Source organism: Microtus pennsylvanicus, chromosome 4, assembly GCF_037038515.1.
Source record: "Microtus pennsylvanicus isolate mMicPen1 chromosome 4, mMicPen1.hap1, whole genome shotgun sequence".
Taxonomy (NCBI): domain Eukaryota; kingdom Metazoa; phylum Chordata; class Mammalia; order Rodentia; family Cricetidae; genus Microtus; species Microtus pennsylvanicus.
In genome coordinates, this window is record NC_134582.1 from 46,781,846 (window position 1) to 46,804,706 (window position 22,861).

General features: G+C 47.7%; 2 protein-coding genes across 3 annotated transcripts; one reads left to right on the forward strand and one right to left on the reverse strand.

The window, feature by feature from the left end:
* The first annotated feature begins 7,095 nt into the window (after positions 1-7,095).
* Sting1 (stimulator of interferon response cGAMP interactor 1) lies at positions 7,096-16,252 on the forward strand. 2 transcript variants are annotated; one of them, XM_075968940.1, is made up of 8 exons: positions 7,096-7,336; positions 7,574-7,667; positions 8,374-8,600; positions 8,730-8,916; positions 9,150-9,258; positions 12,822-13,060; positions 13,652-13,838; positions 14,257-16,252. In XM_075968940.1, exons 3-8 carry the CDS (start codon positions 8,374-8,376, stop codon positions 14,454-14,456), a joined length of 1,149 nt encoding a protein of 382 aa, XP_075825055.1. In that variant the 5' UTR covers positions 7,096-7,336; positions 7,574-7,667; the 3' UTR covers positions 14,457-16,252. The 2 variants fall into 2 exon arrangements, with proteins under 2 accessions (XP_075825055.1, XP_075825056.1); XM_075968941.1 differs by lacking the exon at positions 7,574-7,667 and having other exon boundaries at positions 7,167-7,336.
* Positions 16,253-17,132: 880 nt separating this feature from the next.
* Smim33 (small integral membrane protein 33) lies at positions 17,133-19,278 on the reverse strand. Its single transcript, XM_075968942.1, has 2 exons — positions 19,142-19,278; positions 17,133-17,580 (listed from the first exon to the last, which is right to left on the reverse strand). The coding sequence occupies exons 1-2, from the start codon at positions 19,148-19,150 to the stop codon at positions 17,191-17,193; spliced, it is 399 nt and encodes a 132-aa protein (XP_075825057.1). The 5' UTR covers positions 19,151-19,278; the 3' UTR covers positions 17,133-17,190.
* Between the last annotated feature and the right edge of the window lie 3,583 nt (positions 19,279-22,861).

The window sequence follows — 22,861 nt, forward strand, 5'->3', positions numbered from 1 at the left end:
AATTGCTGGGTTAGTTTATGATCTAAAGACACTGTGTTTTGGCTTTGGGACGACTTCAGCAAGTGAACAAGGTTAAGTTTTGTCCGCCTACGGCTTATAGTCTGTCCAAGAAGCCAAGGACTGGTGGGCCTGGTGAGTCATATTTAGAAGAATAACTTGAGGCCACCCTGGGCTACAGAGTGAGACCCGGCCTAAAAACAAAGAGGGACTGAAGAAATGGCTCACAAGAAATCAGGGACCTCACAACCTTCCGCGCATCCAGCTCCATGGACTCTGACCTCCTCAGGCACCTGCACTCACGTGCAGATATGCAACCAACACATAATTCAAGATAATAAAAATAAATCTTAGGGGCTGGAGAGATGACTCAGCTGTTAAGAGCACTGGCTACTCTTCCAGAAGACCGTGGTTCACTTACCAGCACCCGCATGGCACCTCACATCAAAACAGAACAAAACCCATAAAGGGAGCCGATGAGATGGCTCCATGGTAAGCGTGTTGCTGCACAACCTTGGGACCTGAGTTCAGATCTTAGCATCCATGTAACAAGCTAGGCATGATCTGTCACATGCTGCAACAGCAATGTTTGGGGGATAGAGACAGGAGCATCTCTGGAACTTTCTGGATGCTAGACAAGCTGAAAATACAAGATATGAATTTGAATTCAGGGAGACCTTTCTTGGAAGGAATAAAGCAGAGAGGGCAGGAGGACACCAGAGGACCTCGTTTGGGTTTTGCACACAGGCGTGTTCACATGTGTATGTCACACACACACACACACACACACACACTATAAAAACAAGTTGGGTGTGGTGGTACACGCCTGTTACCCCAACGTTTGGGAAGCAGAGGCAAGAGGCCTAGGGGACTTCCCGAGGGAGGTCTTTCTGTGGACAGATTACAGAAAGTTTGTTGTAGAAGACAATGAGGCAGAAAGACTCATCTTAACAGGCTGCTTTGTTAGAACAGAGAGGGGTCTCAGTCTTCCCGCAAGATGAAGGCTGAGCTCATTTTGAGAGACTGAGGGGCAGGTATATACAGACACATGTACATGAGTAGCTACCAGGAAGTTACAGCTGTGTTTTTGTGGTTTGACTAGGAGCAGGGTGGGTTCTTTTCCATATACAGGTGGAGCAGAATGATTCAGGCTGGGGCTAATCCATTCTTTATGGCTAGGGGCTATTGCCCAGCATAGCCTGACTCAGTCCCTCATGACCAAATTCTATTACCCAACGCCAACATTGAGTTCCATACCCAGCCCTTTTTTACTTTTGATTTTGAGATTGTCTCCCCAGGGTTGCCCAAGCTGGCCTTGAACTCACTCTGTAGTTCTGGGTGACCTGGAACCTGAGCTTCTCCTGATTTAGCCTTCTAAGTAGGTAGGGTTATATGTCTGCACCTCCAGGCCTGGAATGAAATATATATATATATATACACACACACACACACACACACACACACACACACACACACACACACACAGAGTCTTTTTGCCCCTCCTGAAGCTTTTTAAAATTAAATTTAGCAATTACATTTACTTATCTATTAGTCTGTGTGTGCAAACAGGTGTGGAGGTCAGAGAACAACTTTTGGAAAACAGTTCTCTCCTTCCAACATGTAGGTCTGAGATCAAACTCAGGACTTAGGTTGTCAGGCTTAGTAATAACTCCTTTATATACTAAGACACCTGTATACCCTCTCCTGTACTGAGACAGGAGCTCAGGAAGTCCAGGCTTTTCTGGAATTTATCATGTAGCTAAGGATGACTCTGATCCAGGCTTGTAGTATTTTTCTCAAGACAGGGTTTCTCTGTAGCTTTTGAGCCTATCCTGGACCCTGCTCTGTAGACCAGGCTGTCCTTGAACTCACAAGCCCCGCCTGCCTTTGCTCCCCAAGTGCTGGGATTAGAGACATGTGCCACCGCCTAGTGGCTCTCATACCTGTAGGATATAAAGCCCTGTAAATTGGATTAAAACCATTAAAAGCAAACAAAAAACCCCAAACAACTAGAAAGGAGACCAAGAGGGGGTAGAGGTACTGAGGAAGTGGGGGAAGGGCAAAAAGAGCCTTGTGAAGTGTGAAGTGAAAGCAGAAAGGAGACTGAGGGGCACTTACAGGAAAGGGTAGGAGGAAAGAGGGGGTGGGGAGAATGAAGCCGCAGAAAATCTGCTAACACACACACATTGTTTGACATTGCTGTGATGAAACCTGTTGTGGGTATTCACCAGAGAAAACTACTCAGACATGGATTTAAGCCAAGAAAAAAAAGGTCTTTATTAGCTGGCTGGCAACTATGCTGGGTGTTCAGGATCCCAGTGCAGCCCTGAGCTTTTCCCAGAATGAGCTTTTAAGCACACGCGCGCGCGCACACACACACACACACACACACACACACACACACACACACACCATATTCTGAGTTGACATACTTCAGTTACCAAGGACAGTTAGCCAGAAGCAGAACTACAGAAGCTAAAAAGCAAAAGCAAGATTAGTATATTTAGAAACTTTTCTAGAATTAAGGACTCTGACAGATTAGGATTTGTTTTCATTTTGACTGGTGGAGCTATGTGCTCAGTTTTATGGACTGGTAACTTTCATCATGGAGTCAGTTGTGCTAATGGTCTGGGGTTCTGTTACAAAACCCAGCCATTGGGATACACACACATACTCATACACACACACACACACACACACACACACACACTCACACACACCATTAATGATAACTCGAAAAAATAGAAACAAGCAAGTCCCACATGGTCTGAAAAGAACATCTGAAAAAGGCAGAAGTTAGAGGTTAGAGCATAACTCAGAGATCAGCCAGAGATGCAGGAAGAGAGGAAGAGAGAATTGTTACTCAGTGGGTATCGTGTTTCCTTCTGGGGTGATGGAAAAATTACGAAAATGGTGATGATTCAATCATACCACAAGTAGAATTCTTTTGTTGTGTTTTTCGAGACAGGGTTTCTCTGTGTAGCCCTGGTGGTCCTGGAACTCACTTTGTAGACCAAGCTGGCCTCAAACTCAGAGATCCGCCTGCCTCTGCCTCTAAGTGCTGGGATTAAAGGTGAGCGCCACCACTGCCTGCCTCCACAAATGTGCTTTAGGCTCTTATCATTTCTTGGCCTTTTGTCTAAGATCAAGCATAATTTAAGCTATTTAATCATAAATATTGGGATTATGGCATAATATCATCACATCTGGCGAAGGTCACACAGCCAGGAGACACAGAAGTCAGACTGGATTACAGATTCGATACGGTCACTGATATTAAAGCTTTTCCAATGTTGATATCCCATGAAAATTAAGTGATGCTGAGATTGTGTGGGCCGGAGTGACACTGAGAGGTCAGAGGCCACTGGTCACAGTTAAACTTTGTCAGGATGAAACTTCCTCTGAATGGGTGAGCGAGGTTATTTCTCTCCAAAGAACATCACTGAGTGTCAGAGAAGACAGAACAGGCCTGGAGATAGAAATAAGAACTTGTTCACACTAGCACTTCCGGGTGACTGGACAGAAGAGGCAACTCCAAGAACTGCCTGAGAGTAGCAGCCCAAGAGCCAGACAACAACCTGAAGCTAACTTTCCTCCGAGGCCTTCTCCTTGCTGATGAGATTGGTCAGTCTTGGACAGATCCAAACTCCTTGCTTGTCTGCAAAGTCGGTCTGTCTATATGTTGAGGGCAGTCGCATGCAAGCCTTGCCACATGGTATCTCATAGGCCTGGCCTCAGGGTGCTAGTCAAATCTTCAGGCTTCTTATATTACTGATCAGGTTAGGAATTTGATTGTGTCCTCAAGGAGATGAGCTAAAAAGTCCTATCCTCTAGTATGTATGCCTGTGTCTCTTTTCAGTTGCTAAGGGCACAGTACAAACTGGGTAAGTTATAAAGAAAACAAGTTTATTTTCAATTTGTAGTTCTGGTCCAAGGTCAAAAGACCTCACTCAGTATTAACTTTCTTGCTGGCAAAATACCACGGCAGGCCATTATGGGGCCAAAGACAGGCGTATTTATTTATTTATTCATTTTGTTTTGCGAGACAGGCTGTCCTAAAACTCAGTAGATAGCCAAGGATGACCTTGAACTTCCTGCTTCCACTCTCCAAGTGCTGGAGATTTAGGAGTATACCACGACACCTGGCGGAGATAAGAGATATATGTACTTCCACTGGTCCTTCTGTTCTTCTTATAAATATTTATTTATTTATTTATTTATTTATTATTTATACAGTTAACCAGAAGAGGGTACCATTGGCCAAGATCTAGCTGACCCCAGGGCTAATAGTGCTCTTTTCAGAATGTTTTATACCTGCTGGCCCCATCGCTCCCATAGCTCTTCCTAATTTGGCTTAAATGACACATTTGCAGGAAAAGTCTGGACTTGGACATTTTGGTTGCCTACCAGAGCAGCAAACCGAATACATCTCTGGTAGTCCTCATCGTGTGTGTAGTTAAATACTTACTTGAATAGTTATCCCCATTTGCCCTGCTCAGTGTTGGTGCCAGTTCAAGTCCTGGCCTGACAGATCCACCAGCAGACGTGCTCGTGCCTAGCGCAGTCTCTAGGAGGATTAGGAGGATGCACTGGATAAAGGACGTGCAGCAGTGGCGTGGTGTCCACGTCTGCAATCAGGAGCTCAAGGTCATCCTCAGCTACACAGGGAGATTGAAGGCGGCCTAGGCTACATGAGATCCTGTGCAGGATGTTTAAAGGCCCAGGCAGTGGAGCCACGTCCTTCAGCAACTTTCTCTCCCACTGCAGATGACCTTTCACTAATCAGTCCAAGTTAGCTTGTAGATCACAGTGCATTCAGCAGGCGCTGCTGGCTTCCCTGCTTCCTTAGTGTACTGGGTGTTTGCTTTTGTTTTGTTTTTTTTTTGTTTTTGTTTTTCGAGATAGGGTGTCTCTGTGGCTTTGAAGCCTGTACTGGAACTAGCTCTTGTAGACCAGGCTGGCCTCAAACTCACAGAGATCAGCCTGCCTCTGCCTCCTGAGTGCTGGGATTAAAGGTGTGCACCACCATCACCAGGCCACTGGGTGGTTTTGTGTGTCAATTTGACACAAGCTAGAGTCATCAGAGGAAGGAACTTCAGCTGAGGAAATACCTTCCTGAGATCCAACTATAAGGCATTTTCTCATTTAGTGATCAATGGGGAAGGGACCAGTTCATGGTGGTTGGTGCCATCCCTGGGCTGCTGGTCCTGCATTTTGTAAGAAAGCAGGCTGAGCAAGCCATGGGAAGCAAACCTGTAAGTGGCCCCCCTCCATGGCCTCTTCATCAGTCCCTGCTTCTTGGCCATGGTGGTTTGTCACAGCTATAAAAACCCTAACTAGCTGGGCGGTGGTGGCGCACGCCTTTAATCCCAGCACTCGGGAGGCAGAGGCAGGCGGATCTCTGTGAGTTCAAGACCAGCCTGGTCTACAAGAGCTAGTTCCAGGACAGGCTCCAAAACCACAGAGAAACCCTGTCTCGAAAAACCAAAAAAAAAAAAAAAAACAAAAAACCCTAACTAAGACTCTCTGTTTCCTTCATTCACTGCCCCTGACTTCCAGGCACATCCAATTGTTCCTGAGGAACCTGGCTCAGCACCTTCTGTAGCAGGCATCCACTCCCACTGCCCAGAATAGCGGATGAATAAAGGGGAGGGAACAAGTAGAAGACAGTGCCCAGACAGAGGCAATGCCAAAAAGTTTGCTTCTAACTGGATATTAAAAACAAACAAACAAGCATATCTATATATTTACTTACTTACTTACTTACTTATTTAATGTGTATGATATTTTGCCTGCATGTACTGCTTTCATGATTCATGCGAGAAGAGACCAGAAGAGGCATCAAATCCCTGAAAATGGAATTAGATATGGTTGTGAACCGTAGATACTGAAACTTAACTTAGTTGCTCTGAAAATGCAGCTAGGACTCTTTTTTTTTAGACAGGGTTTCTTTCCTAGAAATAGCTCTATAGACCAGACTGGCCCCAAACTCACAGAGATCCACCTGCCACCTGCCTCTGCCTCTTGAGTGCTGGAATTAAAGGTGTGCACCACCACTGCTCAGCTACAGCCAGGACTGTTCATCTCTGAGCCATCTCTCCAGCCCTTTCTTGACGAATACTTTGTTGTTATTGCTCACTATGTAGACCAGGCTTTCCTGAAACTCCCATCTCAGGCCCCGGTGCTGGGATTACAGTCGTGCACCCCGGGTGCTGGGATTACACCACACCCACCCTTCTGTGCTACTGTATACAGTATATACCATACACATAATTTTTTGTTCCATGTAGTGATTAAAGGGAAAACAGAATAAAAATCACCTAGATTTCTACTGCAAGGAATGATCTATGTCTCCTGTTGTCATCTACCCCTTTATGTGATCCAGCGGTGGGAAGGGAAAGTGGTTAGGGAGTTCCCTGCACTTTAAGGAACTTGTTTAAAAAAAAAACTCAAGAGACTTTCCAGGAAGCCAAAATGTTCCTGGGAGGCAAGGGGCATCTTTGAATGTCTGCCTTTTTCTGTGTCTGCTTGTGATGCGGGTGGAGTTCAGGAGCGGACTTTCTTCCTGCCCAGGGGCGGGGGCGGCAGCAACCAGATTCTCCCTGTGCCAGGGAAACCACAGGAGCCACAGTCCCGGCATTTCCCATCTGCTTCTAAAACAAGGCACAGAGCCAACAGCTTCTGAGCACCTCACGGGCTTCAAGGTCTCACTCACTTTGGTAAAGTTAGTGTACCTCTTTGAATTCAGATCACCCTCACGTACTAGAAGAATAAAGAGCTGGCCCAATGGCTTGCAGGGAAGAGGGGCTTACTGCTAAGCCTAAGGATGTGCTGGATCCCTGGTATGCACACGGTTAAAGGAAAGAGCAGATAATTTATTTTAGTACCCCAACAATAAATAAATAAATAGCTATAGTTGTAAAAACAAACAAAAAACAAGGAGAGAATTAGAGCCACCTGCCTGGGGAGTCTGGGGGGACTGAGCAAAACAGGATTCAGGATATAGAGTTCAGATATTCGCACAGCCTGCCATTCTGAGCTAAGTTATAGGCGTGGTCCTTTCCCCGAACACCCCTCCTCTTCCAGGCTTCTTCCACCAAACTCTGCTCAGAGTGGTTTCAGGAAGTAGCATGTGTTGTTTATCCTATTCTCTCAACCTCTCGGGCCCCAGTCCTCCCCTCCGGTACCCCAGGCATTAGCAGTAGAGGCTTTATGAGCAGCTGGAATCCTGTGGTGCTGGTCACGTTGGTCCTTGTGTGGAGTCCTGCAAGGTGTCCCCTGGAGTGTGTCACATCCTGGGAGCTTGAAAGGAACCCAGAGTGCAGGGCTGTGGCTGCTGGTAAGTGGCTTTCCCACCCTATGTTTGGGCTTTGGAAAGGGCACTGGAGAGGATATTTCAAGCCTCACTCCCTCTCCTCTCCTCAGACTGGTTTATCAAGGCTGGCAGGGGTGGGGGTGGGGGTGCTTTGGCAGGAAATACACTTCTCCCCAGAGTACCCAAAACTGTCACCTGATAAGGGGCAGTGCTGCAGTTGTATTGAGGAAGCTGCAGTTGTTTTTAATATCTCATTTTTAGTCTACACTTCAAGAGGCCACTTGCCGATAGCTACTGTATGTCTCTTGCCTGCCTCTCCTGCTCCAGGAATACCTCACTCTAGGAGGCCCCGAAGGTAGGATTAGAAATGGCGCAGTACTGTTCTGGCTCTCCATGGCTGGAGCAACCCTGGGTGGGTGGTTCACATAGGCCACTTTAAGATCTAGGTCTTGAGCCGGGCGGTGGTGGTGCACGCCTTTAATCCCAGCACTCGGGAGGCAGAGGCAGGCGGATCTCTGTGAGTTCGAGACCAGCCTGGTCTACAAGAGCTAGTTCCAGGACAGGCTCCAAAAACCACATAGAAACCCTGCCTCGAAAAACCAAAAAAAAAAAAAAAATCTAGGTCTTGGGTGGTTCCTTTCTTTCTTATCACACCAGTGGGCCCAGTAAGGCACGCATGCATGGGTTCTGTTTACAGTATACCTCTCTTAGACAGGTTCTGTGGAATGCTATAAGCCCAGGACATCTCCTAGAGGGGTCTCTAAGAGCAGCCTATAGTAATGCCAGGCAACAAGGGATGGGAGTCCCAGGGAGGTGACCAGTCAGGATCTTAGTCTGTGAAGGGCGGGAGGGGACCAGAAACATAGCTGTGGATCTTATTTATTTATTTATTGAGACAAGGTTTCTCTGTAGCTTTGGTGCCTGTCCTGGAACTAGCTCTCTTGTAGACCAGGCTGGCCTTGAACTCACAAAGATCCACCTGCCTCTGCCTCCTGAGTACTGGGATTAAAGGCGTGGGCTACCACTGCCCTGCTCAGCTGTGGATGTCTTAATGCCCGCAGATGCCATATTCCAGTCTGCATCCATCCATCCCACGTCCCAGAGGTAACCGGTCCAAGCAGGCAGCCTTGGTCTTGCTGGTGACCAGCCTGGTGATCCTTTGGGGGCTCGGTGACTCACCGGATCACATTCTCCATTACCTGGTACTCCACCTGGCCTCCCTGCAGCTTGGACGACTGTTGAAAGAGGCCTGCTGTCTGACTGAAGAGCTGCGCCATGTCCACTCCAGGTGACTCTCTGCAGTCCCCACAGAGACTGGGTGCCCAACAAGTGTCACACCCTTCACTCCTAACCTCGGCCTTCCCTGAACCTCACTGGCTGAGCTGGGCTGGGGTCTGAGGCTGGGCTGCTCCCGCAGGTATCAGAGCAACTACAGGAAGGCTGTGCGCGCTTGTCTGGGCTGCCCCATCCGCCGTACGGCCCTGCTGGTGCTGTCCTTCTATTTCTGCTACTATTATTTCCCAAAAAATGCTGGCCTGAGTCTCAGTTGGATGCTCCCCTTGCTGGCCCTCTCACAGTCCATCAACATCCTTCTGGGCCTCCAGGTAGGGAGGGCATGGAAGAGGTGGGTGATGGGGGTAGATGGGACTGTGACTAATGTTGAGCTCAGCCCTGGGGAGGAGACTAGTTTAATGCTAAAGAGCCGGGTGTAGAGCTAGGGGGCTTGGGATCATGGGTTTAACAGCAGCAGCGAGACTGGGAAAGCTTCCTGCAAGAGAAGGGCTCTGGCTGTCCTGTCCCTTTTGGAAGTCCCTCAGGTCCCTCCCACTGTCTACAGAGCCTTGCCCCAGCAGAAATTTCTGCCATCTGTGAAAAAGGAAACTTCAATGTTGCCCATGGGCTGGCCTGGTCATACTACATTGGGTACCTGCGGCTCATCTTGCCAGGTAGGCCACCTGCATCTTCATTCTTAGACAAGATACACGGTTTTTGCTATGCTTTTTGAAGGATTTCCATGTCTACCAAATAATTAAATTATTCCATATGAAGACTGTTAAAAATTTTAGTGTGATCTTTGATACAAATGTTTTAAAGTCTTGGGTGCTTAAAACACCCTATGTACTGAGCTGAACAGTGGCAGCGCATGCTTTTAATTCCAGCACTTGGGAGGCAGACAATCTCTGTGAGTTCGAGGCTAGCCTGACCTACAAAAGGACTTCCAGGAAAGCCAGGACTTGTCTCAAAAAACTTGTCTCAAAAAAAAAAAAGCAAAAGCAAAAGCAAAACAAAAAACAAAAACAAAAAACCCCACACAACCAAACAGAAAAACACCCTATGTATTTGAGAATGACCTTGAATTTCTGATTATCCTGCATCTATATCCAAACCCTGGGATTACAGGTGTGAGCCACTGTACTTGGCTTGTTATTGCTGTTGTTTTGTAATTAATTTGTTGTCTTGAGGATTGAATATGGGGCTTTACACATGCCTAGTAAGCAGTCCTAGTAAGCAGTGGGATATGTGTACACTGTGAAGATATATTGCTGTGGTTGGTGTAATAAAAAGCTGAACAGCCAATAGCTAGGCAGGAGATGTTCGGATATGGTGCAAGAGGACCTTGGTGGGTTCAAGGAGTCCCACGGCAGGTGAGAGCCCAAGGCGGGTGAGAGACAGGCATGTCATGGAAGCAATGCTCATGTGGAAGGGTTTTGTTGAGAGAAAGGGAATGGAAAAGGGGGAGGGGAGAGGGAGACCAGCTCTGGGGATAGGAGCTATGGAAGAGAACAGAGAGGCAGAAAGAGAGAAAGACAAAGAGACAGGCAGAGAGAGACAGAGACAGAAATAGGCGGTGCAAAGACCTGCCTGCCTTTTCAGAAGAGCAGCAGGAAAGAGACCGAGACTGGATGGAGCATATGTGCGCAGATTATTATGTAGTGATGTACAGACTGCATAGTGATGTAGCAGGCATAGTGCTCTGGGCTGGCCGGGATACTACCTGAGTGCATCCTGCCAGGTGACAGGGGGCAGACCAGCATCATGCTTGAATCCCAACAGGAGAGACGGGAAGGACTTGGGGGCAGAGATAGACTGTCTTACTTCTGGCCATGTGATAGAATGTAGATTAACATAAATGGGTTGATTTAAGTTATAAGAGACGGTTGGGGATGACAAGCCTAAGCTAAAGGCCGAACTTCCATAATTAATAAGAAGTCTCTGTGTCATTTTTTTTGGTGAGCTGGCAGCCCAAAGAAAACTCCAACTATACCTCTGAGCTACATACCCAAGGGTATCCTTATTATGCCTGGTTCACAGTAAAGATTGTGATAAAAGATAATCAAGGTTTTGCCCAAGATCATCTAAGGTTGCTTGTTTTCTTCTTCTTCCCTTAATATATATATATATATAGGTTTTTCGAGACAGGGTTTCTCTGTGGTTTTGGAGCCTGTCTTGGAACTAGCTCTTGTAGACCAGGCTGGTCTCGAACTCACAGAGATCCTTCTGCCTCTGCCTCCCGAGTGCTGGGATTAAAGGCGTGCGCTGCCACCACCGCCCGGCCCCTCCTTAAAATATTTTATTTATGGCTGGAGAGTTGGCTCAGAGGTTAAGAGCACTGACTGTTCTTCCGAAGGTCCTGAGTTCAATTCCCAGCATCCACATGGTGGCTCACAACCATCTGTGATGAGATCTGGTACCCTCTTCTGGCCTGCAGGTACACATGCAGGCAGAATACTATATATAATAAATAAATAAGTCTTTAAAAATATATTTTATTTATGTGGGCACAGAGGTCAGAGGACAACACGTGGAGTCTGTTCTCTCTTTCCACGGTCTTGAGGCAGAGGCAAGGTCTGTCTTGTTTCTACTGCTGCACAGTCCTGTCATGGCCTCCGATTTCTCGATTGCAGTGCTGGGATTACAGACAGACATTCTCGCCTTTTACATGGTTCTGGGGATCAAATTCACTGTGTCAGCCTTTGCAGCATTACCTGCTGAGCCATTTCCCCAGTCTTTTTAAAAAGATTTATTTAGTTAGTGAGTTACTTTCCAGACAGGGTTTCTCTGTGTAGTCCTGGATGTCCTGGAACTCACTTTGTAGACCAAGCTGGGCTCAAACTCAAAGATGCCCCTGCCTCTGCCTCCCAAGTGCTAGGGTTTAAGGCGTGCACCACCACCATCCAACAAATATTTCTTTGTAACTTACATCTGTGAATGTGTGCCTGCATGAATTATGTGTGCTATGTGCTTCAGGTACACTGTGTAGTCAGGCAGTCCTTCGACTGGCAATTCTCCTCCTGCCTTAATCCTCTAAGGGCTAGGACTACAGGTGTGTGCCACTACAGACGACTTTCTTTGCATGATTCCCTTCTTCTTTCTTCCTTTGTCTTTTGTTTTTTTTTTTTTAAAGATTTATTCATTTATTATGTACACAACATTCTGCCTCGATGTATGCCCGCACACCAGAGGAGGGCGCCAGATCTCAGTACAGATGGTTGTGAGCCACCATGTGGTTGCTGCGAATTGAACTCAGGACCTCTGGAAGAGCAGTCAGTGCTCTTAACCTCTGAGCCATCTCTCCAGCCCCCTTCCTTTGTCTTTTGAAACAGAAATTCGCTACGTAACCCTGGCTGGCCTGGAACCCATATGTAGGCCAGGCGGGCCTTGAACCTCTTAACTGAGATTACAGACATGTGCCATCAGACTTGGCTTTCCTTTTGTTTTTCTTTTTCTTTCTTTCTTTTTTTTTGGGGGGGGTGTGTGTGTTCCAATACAGGTTTTTCTGTGTCACAGTTCTAGCTGTCCTGGAACTAGCTCTTGTAGACCAGGCTGGCCTCGAACTCATGGAGATCCACCTGCCTCTGACTCCTGAGTGCCGGGATTAAAGGTGTGCACCACCACTACCTGGCACTTTTTTGTTTTTTAAAATTTACTTGTGTAGGTGTTTTGCTGCATGTATGTCAGTGTACCATGTAAGTGCCTGGTGCCTGAAGGGGCCAGAAAAGGGCACTGGATCCCTTGGAACTGGAGAGACAGATGGTTAAACAGCCATGAGCTCAGCCCCTTTAGAAGTGCAGCAAGTACGGGTTAACTTCTGAGCTAACTCTCCAGCCCCATAAAAAGTATTTATAACATGCTAGATCCCCTCATGTTCCTTTTCTCTTTAAGCTCATATACTATATGGGATGATTATCATTTAGATTTCATTTTAATATTGTTTTCTTTAAAATTTATATATTTAAGGGCCTGGAGAGATGGCTCAGTGGTTAAGAGCATTGCTTGCTCTTCCAAAGGTCCTGAGTTCAATTCCCAGCAACCACATGGTGGCTCATAACCATCTGTAATGAGGTCTGGTGCCCTCTTCTGGCCTTCAGGCATACATGCAGAAAGAATATTGTATACATAATAAATAAATAAATATTTTTTTAAAAAAAGAACTAAAATTTATATATTTAATTAAAAGTTTTCCTTTATTAAAGCTAATGAGTTGATTTCTTGGCCTTCCCTACTGCAGGGCTCCAGGCCAGGATCCGAATGTTCAATCAGCAACACAACAACATGCTACGGGGAGCAGGGAGCCGAAGGCTGTATGTTCTCTTCCCATTGGACTGTGGGGTGCCCGATGACTTGAGTGTGGCTGACCCCAACATTCGCTTCCGAGATAAACTGCCCCAGCAAAGCATAGACCGTGCTGGCATCAAGAATCGGGTTTATTCCAACAGTGTCTATGAGCTTCTAGAGAATGGGCAGCCAGTAAGTGTACAGAACTGGGCTTGGGGAAAAGGCTCATTTCCCTAGGATCCTGGATCCTTAGCCACACGCTGGTAAGAGCTCATTACTCTTTTTTGAGCCTGGCTGCACAGCTGGTCCCAGGACAAGGCGAGATTCAGTTATGAACTACACTGAGAAGTAACATTCACAGAGCATTTACCATATACCAGAAGCTAGTGTATGTGCACCGATGGCCACCTCTAAACCACCAACCTGTGGGGCTGGGGCTGGTGTGATCGCTACTTCTACAGTGGAGGAAAGTGAGGCTCAGAGATACAGTAATGAAGGTTGTGAGAGCATTTGAAGAATTGGGTGTGGGTGTGGGGAAGCAAACCCCCAGAGCGCTCCCCCAGACTCCATTTTCATCCAGGATACCATGCTCTAGGATCATGGGGAAGGCTCTGTGAAGGGTATGTGAAGGGTGTTTAGGGCAGCCTGGGCCTTAAGCTAGGGCAATCATGTCCTAGGACTCGTTCTGTAGACTGAGGGAGTAGGGCCATAGCCTATGGCGCCAGGTCCACAATTCATCTGTCAGGGTCCTGGCTCGTCTAATCTTGTTCTCACCTCCTCCAGGTAGGCGCCTGTATCCTGGAGTACGCCACTCCCTTGCAGACCTTGTTTGCCATGTCACAGGATGGGAAAGCTGGCTTTAGTAGGGAAGATCGGCTTGAGCAGGCCAAACTCTTCTGCCGGACACTTGAAGACATCCTGGCTGATGTCCCTGAATCTAAAAACAACTGCCGTCTCATTGTCTACAAAGGTGAGACACTGCCAGGGTTGGAGGGCAGAAATCAGGAACCCCAGTATCTCACAGAGGGCCAGAGAACAAGGAGGCAGAGTTTTCTGGGCTTTGCCATGTGGTCAAAGGGGTCATGCCATGCTCTTGCCTCCTCTGGTAGATGTCTTCTCGCCACCTGAATGTGGCCAGCCTTGACGCTGTGGCCTTTAGACAGGTCTTTGCCTTTTCTGAGCATCATCTCTAGAAGCAGGAGGGTGGGCTTCCATGACCTACAACTACTTCTAGCTAAGCTCTGCCCCCCATCAGGCTGTGGGGTAGATGGGTAGAGGGAAGGGGGCTGAGGCTGAAGGCTTGCCCCAACAGTCCCTAAGGGTGCATGCATCCTTGTTGGGAGTGTGTAAGGTCCTCACCTAACCCCCACTCTATATCCCTGTTCCAGAGCCTCAGGAGGGAGACAGCTTCTCCCTGTCTCAGGAGGTTCTCCGGCACATTCGTCAGGAAGAGCGGGAGGAAGTGGCCATGAATGACCTCCAGACCTCAGTGGTGTCCCATTCTCACTCCTCTGTGCTGTCCCAAGAGCCGAGACTCCTCATCAGTGACATGGAGCAGCCGCTCCCACTCCGCACAGACCTCATCTGAGGCATGAGGCAGCCTTGTCTGAGCTGCTGGTGATCCTTCAGCATCCTGACTGGGGCTTCTGTCCGTGACTGAGTGGGTGACTGAGGGGGCTTCCCTCAGTGACTGAGGGGGTGAGTCACAGAGATCTCACATCTCCCGACGAGTCCCACATTCCTGGGTGAGCCATTGTATGCCTCTGAGCCTGAGCCTACTCCCCTATGGAATGGGATCCTAGGGTTCTTGTGAGGACTAACCATGTAGAAACTTGGGGTCAATTGCCAGGTAAAACTAAGATAGGTCAAGTATTTGCCACCATCGATGCTCTAGCATTCTCTGGTCCTTGTTGTCCTGTCTGGATGGGACCAGCAGACCAGCTTCTGGTCATGTGTGTTCAATGGGAGCTTCAGCAGGTGAATGGAGGGAGGGAGGAAGGCGCATTAGGAACATGCGTTCTGTTCGCTGTATGTAGTCACAGTGGGCTGTCCTGCCAGGCCACCTCCTCAGTAAGCATATCTATTCTCAGGGTTTTGGAGGAGCCTCTTCCCCTTGCCCCTAGCACTGGTATTTGTGTGACACTGAAGAACTTACTCTCTGTGGTCTCTTTACATCATGTTCCTTGTATGTGGTCCTCTTAAAGACACCGCTCAGATTACATCTTTCTGCAGCTAGGCTGTGACTGCTGTACGGACCTGGCACGCATCGTCCGTGTCTGGCTGTGTATACAACACACTTCCTGCACTCTTCCTTATCCTGCTACAGGGGAGCAGGAGATAGTTGTCATTTCAACCCAGATGGAGCCCACCAGGCACACGAGGGCACACCCCACCTTTGCTTTCAGTGTCCTTGCCTCCGGAGCCAGGGCTGAGTGGCGCTAGCACACGGATGCCACCGGTGGTACACAGCTGTGTCTCGGGGAAGGGACCATTCGGAGAAGCGGAGGCCACTGACCAGACGTTGTCTAGTGAGAGTTGTGAGAGGATCAGGGAGGAAGAATATGTTCCCTGGGGACACTGGAGGACATGTCACCGAGCCCACCTTTGGTGGCACTGCCACCCCATGTGGGAGGGCAGATAGTCCACCTACCCGTTCCACCTAGGCTTTACATGCAGCCTCCCTCTACCTTCGTTTCCTTCACCCCGGCTCAAGGTGCCACTTTGTATTTCTTTCTCTTTGTTTTATGTGTATGTGTTTTCTCCAAAACCGAGAATCAAGGGTTGTGGGCTTGTTCACACAGGCAAACCCTCTACCACTGAGCTATGCCCTCAGCCCTCATATGTTTCTGAAATGTCACTTTAGAGAAGTCATACACATGCACACACACACACACACACACACACACACACACACACACACGTCAGAGGAAACCAGTCACTCTGACGATAGCAGAGCCAGGGGAATCAACTGGGGGGTAGTCCCTTCTCTTCCTGACCGTCACAGTCATCTTGTCCCCAACACTGAGGAGCCTGCATCATAGCCAATGTTCCTTCTCCAGAAACCAGCCCAGAATCAAGGGCCTCCCCACCTTGACTGTGTTCAATTTACCAGTCCCCAGGATGGTTCCTAGACTGTGGAGCTGGTAAAGCTCAAGTTCAAATCCTGACGTCATTGCTTGGTACCTGTGTGTTCACCGTGGTGTTTTTTTTTTTAGACAGAATTTCTCTGTGTGGCCCAGGCTGGCCTTGAACTCACTGTATATGATCAATTGGTCTTGAATTCAGAGATGCATCTGCCTCTGCCTCCTGAGTACTGGGATTAAAGTCATGCACCACCACAACTAACCCCTCCCCCTTTTCTTAATAAACAGCGTGTTCCTCAAACTTGCTGTGTCATTGAGAATGATCCTGAACTTCTAATCCTCCTGTCTCCATCACTCAAGTACGAGGATTAAAAGACTGTACCACCACGCCCAGTTTATATGGTTTACGTCTGCATGTTTCTGACTGCATATGAGTGAGGTGTGGAGGTACCAGAGAAAGGGGCGCCTTTCCAGAGAGCCACCAGGAGGCCCGACTTGATTTCCCGGGCCCCAGTTTATATTTTTCTGACTAATTCCCTGCCGGGATAGACCCAAACAAGTTCCACAGAGTTCCTCTTCTTTTCCTGGTTTCCTGCTAGCTGGAATTTTCTGGATCCGGAAGTGATTTGTAATACATTTTAGGCTTATTCCAACAAGCCCACACTCATTCAAAAAGTAAGAGGTAATAAGAGCCCCCAAACTCCCCCATCACATCCTAGGATGGCAAGGCAGATTTGGGAGACAAACGAAGGCCAATCTTGGAATCTAAGTGGAGATTAAGAATTCCAGGGGCTTTGGGTATCATCCACAAGCCTCCTTTCCCGGCACCCAGTGTCTCAGAGAAGACACGGCACAGTTCTCGCCTGAGTTCTCCTTGGATCAGCAGTGTGTAGAGGCAGGGCCTTCTCTGTAGACCTGATATCCCTGCGCAGGGATGGAACCTTCTCTTTATTCCAAAGGGGATGGAGATCAGAAGTATAGGGAGGGAACAGGAACTCCGAGGAAGATCTGGAGATCCCTGAGGGGAACCTTGTAAGGGTGATCTTGGCACCATGTCTGTGGGCAAGGTCCTCAGGTGGCTTTTATTTCTCTTGTCACCATGGAGCTTTCTCATTAAATATCTGAGGGTTGCTCTCGCTGAGTCCAGAGGACTGTCTGTAGTCCAACACCCAGGTTCCAATTCACTTTCAGTCCAGTTTCTTGTTCTGAGACGAGTCAGGCCAACTCCAAATGACCCTCCTACAGATATGTGACTTCATCAACGCTCAGTCTGTGTCCATCTAGGGCAGAGCCAGAGTGAGGGATAGGAAGTCCCGGCTGGGTTTCTCTGTGATTGTCCTGTAGGTCCAGCAGCCGCCAGTGGATGAGGTAAATGCCATTCTCTGGCTTTCGAGCCGGTGGCTCTGTGAGGAGAGTGACATGGCCCTGGTGCAATGTGGGCCCAAAGTGAACCGCCAACACAATGCAGATCGCCAAGAGGACAAAGGCAGCGATGATTGCAGCGACAAGGGGCAGCCCGTCCCCTCGCGGTGCTTCCCAGACCTCACCTAGCATCTCGGGGAGCCGCCTTTGAGGCTCCTGTTCCAATGACCCATTCACAGGTGGAGAAGGCTGCGGATAGTGGCCATCCTGGGGGAAGAGGAGAGATGACAGAGGTTGGTGTGGGTATGAACATACAGAAAAAGTCAAAGGAGAGGAGGGATCTGAGAAACAGAAAATGTGTGTGTGTGTGTGTGTAATCACACACACTCATAAGAACAATAAACTGAGGGCTGGAGAGATGGCTCAATGGTTAAGAACACTGGCTGTTCTTCCAGAGTACCTGGGTTCAATTCCCAGCACCCACATGGCAGCTCACAACTGTCTGTAACTCCAGTTCCCGGTGACCCAGCACCCATGGCAAAACACCTATGTGCACAAAGTAAAATTAAATAAATAAAAAAAAAAGAACAATAAACTGAAAGACAAAGACCTGGGGAGCTACAGGAGTGGGGGTGGGAGGCAGAGAAATAGACAGTAACAGAAAAACAGCCACCCCTGAAAGATTGTGTAAAGTCACTCAGGAAAGGCGGAGGGAGAGGCTTTATTATAGTCTGGCATAGTAAATACAGTTTGTCTCCAAAGTTTCCCATCACTGCTTCCTCTTCCCAGGTCTCCAGCAAGAGTCACAAATACATTAATCCCAGCACTCGGGAGGCAGAGGTAGGCGGATCTCTGTGAGTTCGAGACCAGCCTGGTCTACAGAGCTAGTTCCAGGACAGGCTCCAAAGCCACAGAGAAACCCTGTCTCGAAAAAAAAAAAAACAACAAACAATCAAAAAAAAAAAAAGAGTCACAAATACATCCTGGGTTGTGCTCGAAATCTGAGTACTCTTTGGGCTGCTGCCCCACATCCCGGGCAGTGGGCAGTGAGCAGTGAGCAGCAGCTGCCTTGAGATGTCCTGGAGAAAGGGAGTTGTCCAGTCTCACGGGCTCTCCTGTTCTAAGTCACTGAGGAGCAGAAAGGCGCTACCCTGAGCAGGGATAGGAGGAGGGGACATGAGCCCCAGAAACTTGGTCTGAGGTGGGATGTGTGCCCATACTTACATCCCATATGTATGTCCCCTTTCCCCTAGGGCTTGGGGCCAAGTTCAAGGGGCCTAGATAGGACTGGAGTTGGGTGTAGATTTCTGGCTATGCCCAGGATGGGTTGACATCCTGCACCAGTCATCTACCCTTGCCAGGATCTCTGGGTTTTTCTATCATTATGTCTCCTTGCTGAGGACATAACCCATGTCACTAGTGTGTCCCAACCCTGCTGGATGTTGAGTAGGGACAGGGGATCTCAGTAAAGGATGAGAAGTCCAGAGTTATTGAAGTGGCCTCCCCCTCCAGTTGTCATTCTACTGTACACTGGGAATTGGGGGTCTCTCTAACTCTGAGCCTTCAGCCTGGCCCACTCTCTGGACAGTTGGAGCTATGAGATCAGACAAAACTATTTCCTTTAGTCCCTCAGTCACAATGTCCCTAAATTCCAACTCAATACTGCTATCCATGCAGAGCTGAGTGGGGGCCTGGGGGGTTGTTATGGGCCTCCCCACAGGGGCACAACCCCAGGTGTAGAAAGGGAGAAGGAAGCTGAGGTTGGGAAAGGTGTGGGGCCCCATAGGGAATCAGGCCAGGTGGGCAGGAAGGGGCGAGCAGAGTCTACCTGGTGCATTGTCCGGGGCTGGAGCAGAGTTCCCTTGGGACTGGATACCAGCTGGGCAAAGGAAGAGAGCTCACTGCCTCGCTCAGCCCCTACCCGGAGCTGCCACGTCTGCGTGCTCTAGGCACACACCCTCTGCACACAGCCTCACTATTCTTTCCCACGCCTGTCCTTACAGAAACGTCTAGGCTTCCCAGGGCCAGTCTTCAACTCTGAGAGCACCTTGATCTTCCTCCTAGCCACTTCCTTGAGTGCCTCCTGCACGCCCTGCCCACGCCTCCTCCTGCAGATTCCAGTTACTCCCTCCCTAGGACCTGCCCATGCTCCTGCTCTCATTTCCTGAAGCCAAGGCCCTCTGCTCTTTCCTTGTTAAACGTAAAATATCAAGCACTCTGATCGCACATCCTACATAATATCCTGGATATAATGCCCCTAGATCACTGTAGCCTAACAGCCCTGTTTGTCCATGTTTTGCTTTACCACATTTATTTCTAAAATGTTAAGCACTAAACTACTTTTCTAAATTTATTTTAATTTTTTATTTATTGTGTGACTGTGTATGTGTATATGCATGGTGTATATGGGGGCCCTTGTGTCATGCAGGTGTGTGGAGGTCAGAGGTCAGCTTTGTGGAGCTGGTTCTTTTCACCTTTATGTTGATTCCTGGGAGCAAACTCAGGTTGCCAGGCTTGCACAGTAAAAACCTTTATTTGTCAGGCCATCTATTATTGTTGTTCTTGTTTTGAGACAGGGTCTCTCTATGTAGCCCTGGCTGTCCTGGAACTCACTATATAGACCAGGCTGGCCTCGAACTCACAGGGATTAAAGGCAAATCCCAGCACAAGGGAGGCAGAGGCAGGCGGATCTCTGTGAGTTCGAGGACAGCCTGGTCTACAAGAGCTAGTTCCAGGACAGGCTCCAAAGTTACAGAGAAACTGTCTTGAAAAAAAAAAAAACCCCAACCAAACCAAAACAAAAAAAATAAAGGCTTGGGTCACCACTGCCCAGCCACACCATTTTAATAAAGTGTATAGATATATAAACATCGGCTGAGGGTAGCTGGTACATCTACCTTTTTTTTTTCAAGGGTAAGAGGGGTCTTTCTGGTATAAACTACAAACCTGTTAGACAAGTTGGAAATGAGCTGTACACCTTACTGTAAAGATTTGTCCTTTCTCTGTGCTGAGAACAAAGACCTAAAGAGGAACTAGTAAAACAGAAATCCCAGGCTGATGAGCTGGCTCATCTGGTAAGGTGCTTGCTGCCAAGGCTGATGACCTGAGTTTGGTCACCAGGATCCACATGGTAGAAGAGACCTGACTCATTCCTGTGTCCTCTGACACACAGTTGAATGTACCCCCCCAATACACATGCAAAATAAATAACTTTTTTTAAATAAATAACTTTTACAATATTTAATAATATATATTAGAAATCCTCACTTCCTTACTCCACTACACATTTTTTTTAACCTTATGATAAACAAACACCTATAAAACTATGATTTAAGGGCTCAGAGGTTAAGAGCACTGACTGCTCTTCCAAAGGTCCTAAGTTCAATTCCCAGCAACCACATGGTGGCTCACAACCATCTGTAATGAGGTCTGGCGCTTTGTGGCCTGTAGGCATACATGTCGGGAGAACATTGTATATATAATAAATAAATACATCTTTAAAAAACAAAAGAGACGCCGGGCGATGGTGGCGCATGCCTTTAATCCCAGCACTCGGGAGGCAGAGGCAGGTGGATCTCTGTGAGTTCGAGACCAGCCTGGTCTACAAGAGCTAGTTCCAGGACAGGCTCCAAAAACCCTGTCTCGAAAAAAAAAAAAAACAAAAAAAAACCCAAAAAAACAAAAACAAAAGAGACATTCTTTTCTGTTTTCTTTTTTAAAGATTTATTTGTTTGACATATATGAGTGTTTTATTTGGGCTGGAGAGATGGCTCAGTGATTAAGAGCACTGCCTGCTCTTCCAAAGGTCCAGAGTTCAATTCCCCACAACCACATAATGGCTTACAACTATCTATAAATAGATCTAGTGTCCTCCTGAGGAAGAGACCTGGTCAGTTGTCCTCATCAACTTAGACAAGTTTAACAGAACTGTCATCTACGGGCTGCCCATGCCTGCCTCAGCATTGGCAGGGCAGACATTTCATTCATTCATTCAGTGCTCTATTTGCATGTATGCCTTTATGGCAAAGAAGACATCAGATCCTGCAGTAGATGGTTTTGAGCCACCGTGTGGTTGCTGGGAATTGAACTCAGGACCTCTAGAAGAGCAGGCAGTGCTCTTAACCACTGAGCCATCTCTCCAGCCCCTTCTCTCTGGGTTTTGTTTACTTGTTTTGTTTTTGTTCTTTTGAGTTTTTAGGCATAGGGTTTCTCTGTGTAGCCCTGGATGTCCTAGAACTTGCTCTGTAGACTAGGCTGACCTTGAACTCACAGAGATCCACCTGCCTCTGTTTCCTGAGTGCTGGGATTAAAGGTTTGTGCCATCACTGCAAAACATTTTTCTGGTTTTTTGTTTTTTAAAAAAGATATTTATTTGTTTATTTATTATGTATTCAATGTTCTGTCTGTGTGTATGCCTGCAGGCCAGAAGAGGGCACCAGATCTCATTACAGATGTTTGTGAGTCACCATGTGGTTGCTGGGAATTGAACTCAGGACCTTTGGAAGAGCAGGCAATGCTCTTAACTGCTGAGCCACCTCTCCAGCTCCCCTTTCTGGTTGTTTTTGAGAAAAGGTTTCATGTAGATTAGATTGGTCTTAAACTTGCTATGTAGCTAAGAACTTTTTTTTTTTTTTTTGGTTTTTCGAGACAGGGTTTCTCTGTGGTTTTGGAGCCTGTCCTGGAACTAGCTCTTGTAGACCAGGCTGGTCTTGAACTCACAGAGATCCGCCTGCCTCTGCCTCTGGAGTGCTGGGATTAAAGGCGTGCGCCACCACCACCCGGCTGTAGCTAAGAACTTAAACTCCCAATCTGTCTGCTTCCACACCCTGACTGCTAGGATGGTAGGCCATGACCAGTAATTTGTGTTTTGTTTGAGACAGGGTCACATTAAGTAACCCAGGCTCATCTCAAGCTCAGTACTCTCCTGCCTCAGACTCCTGAGGACTAGAATTACAGGTGTACGCCGCCCTGTTGTAGGAGGCCACTTGTTTGTTCCTGGCTGCTCAGCCCTGAAATATTCTCACAGAAACTATATTAATTAAATCACTGCTTGCTTGGCATATTAGCTCTAGCTTCTTATTGGCTAGCTCTTATATCTTAATTTAACCCATTTCTTTTTTAAATTTATTTATTATGTATATAGTGTTCTGGTCACCAGATCTCATTATAGATGGGTGTGAGCCATCATGTGGTTGCTGGGAATTAAACTCAGGACCTCCAGAACAGTTCTCTTAACCTCTGAGCCATCTCTCCAGCCCCAAAATTAACCCATTTCTTGATGGAGGAAGGTCATTGGTTAAGTAATAAATAAACTGCTTGGCCCTCATAGGTTAAAACATAGGTGGGTGGAGAAAACAGAACAAAATGCTGGGAGGAAGAGGAAGTGAGTTCAGAGACGCCATGCTCCCCTCTCCCGGGCAGACACACGCGATGAAGCTCCGACCCAGGATGGACGTAGGCTAGAATCTTCCCGGTAAGCGCACCTTGGGGTGCTACACACATGATTGGAAATGGGCTAGTCCAGGTGCAAGAGTTAGCTGAGAAGAGG

What these genes read in the sequence shown, in the direction of transcription:
- Sting1 (XM_075968940.1), top strand. Translation starts at nt 8,374, where the DNA reads ATGCCATATTCCAGTCTGCATCCATCCATCCCACGTCCCAGAGGTAAC. An exon ending in ACATCCTTCTGGGCCTCCAG is followed by an intron (nt 8,917 to 9,149) that starts GTAGGGAGGGCA and finishes CACTGTCTACAG; the next exon opens with AGCCTTGCCCCAGCAGAAAT. An exon ending in CCTGCGGCTCATCTTGCCAG is followed by an intron (nt 9,259 to 12,821) that starts GTAGGCCACCTG and finishes TCCCTACTGCAG; the next exon opens with GGCTCCAGGCCAGGATCCGA.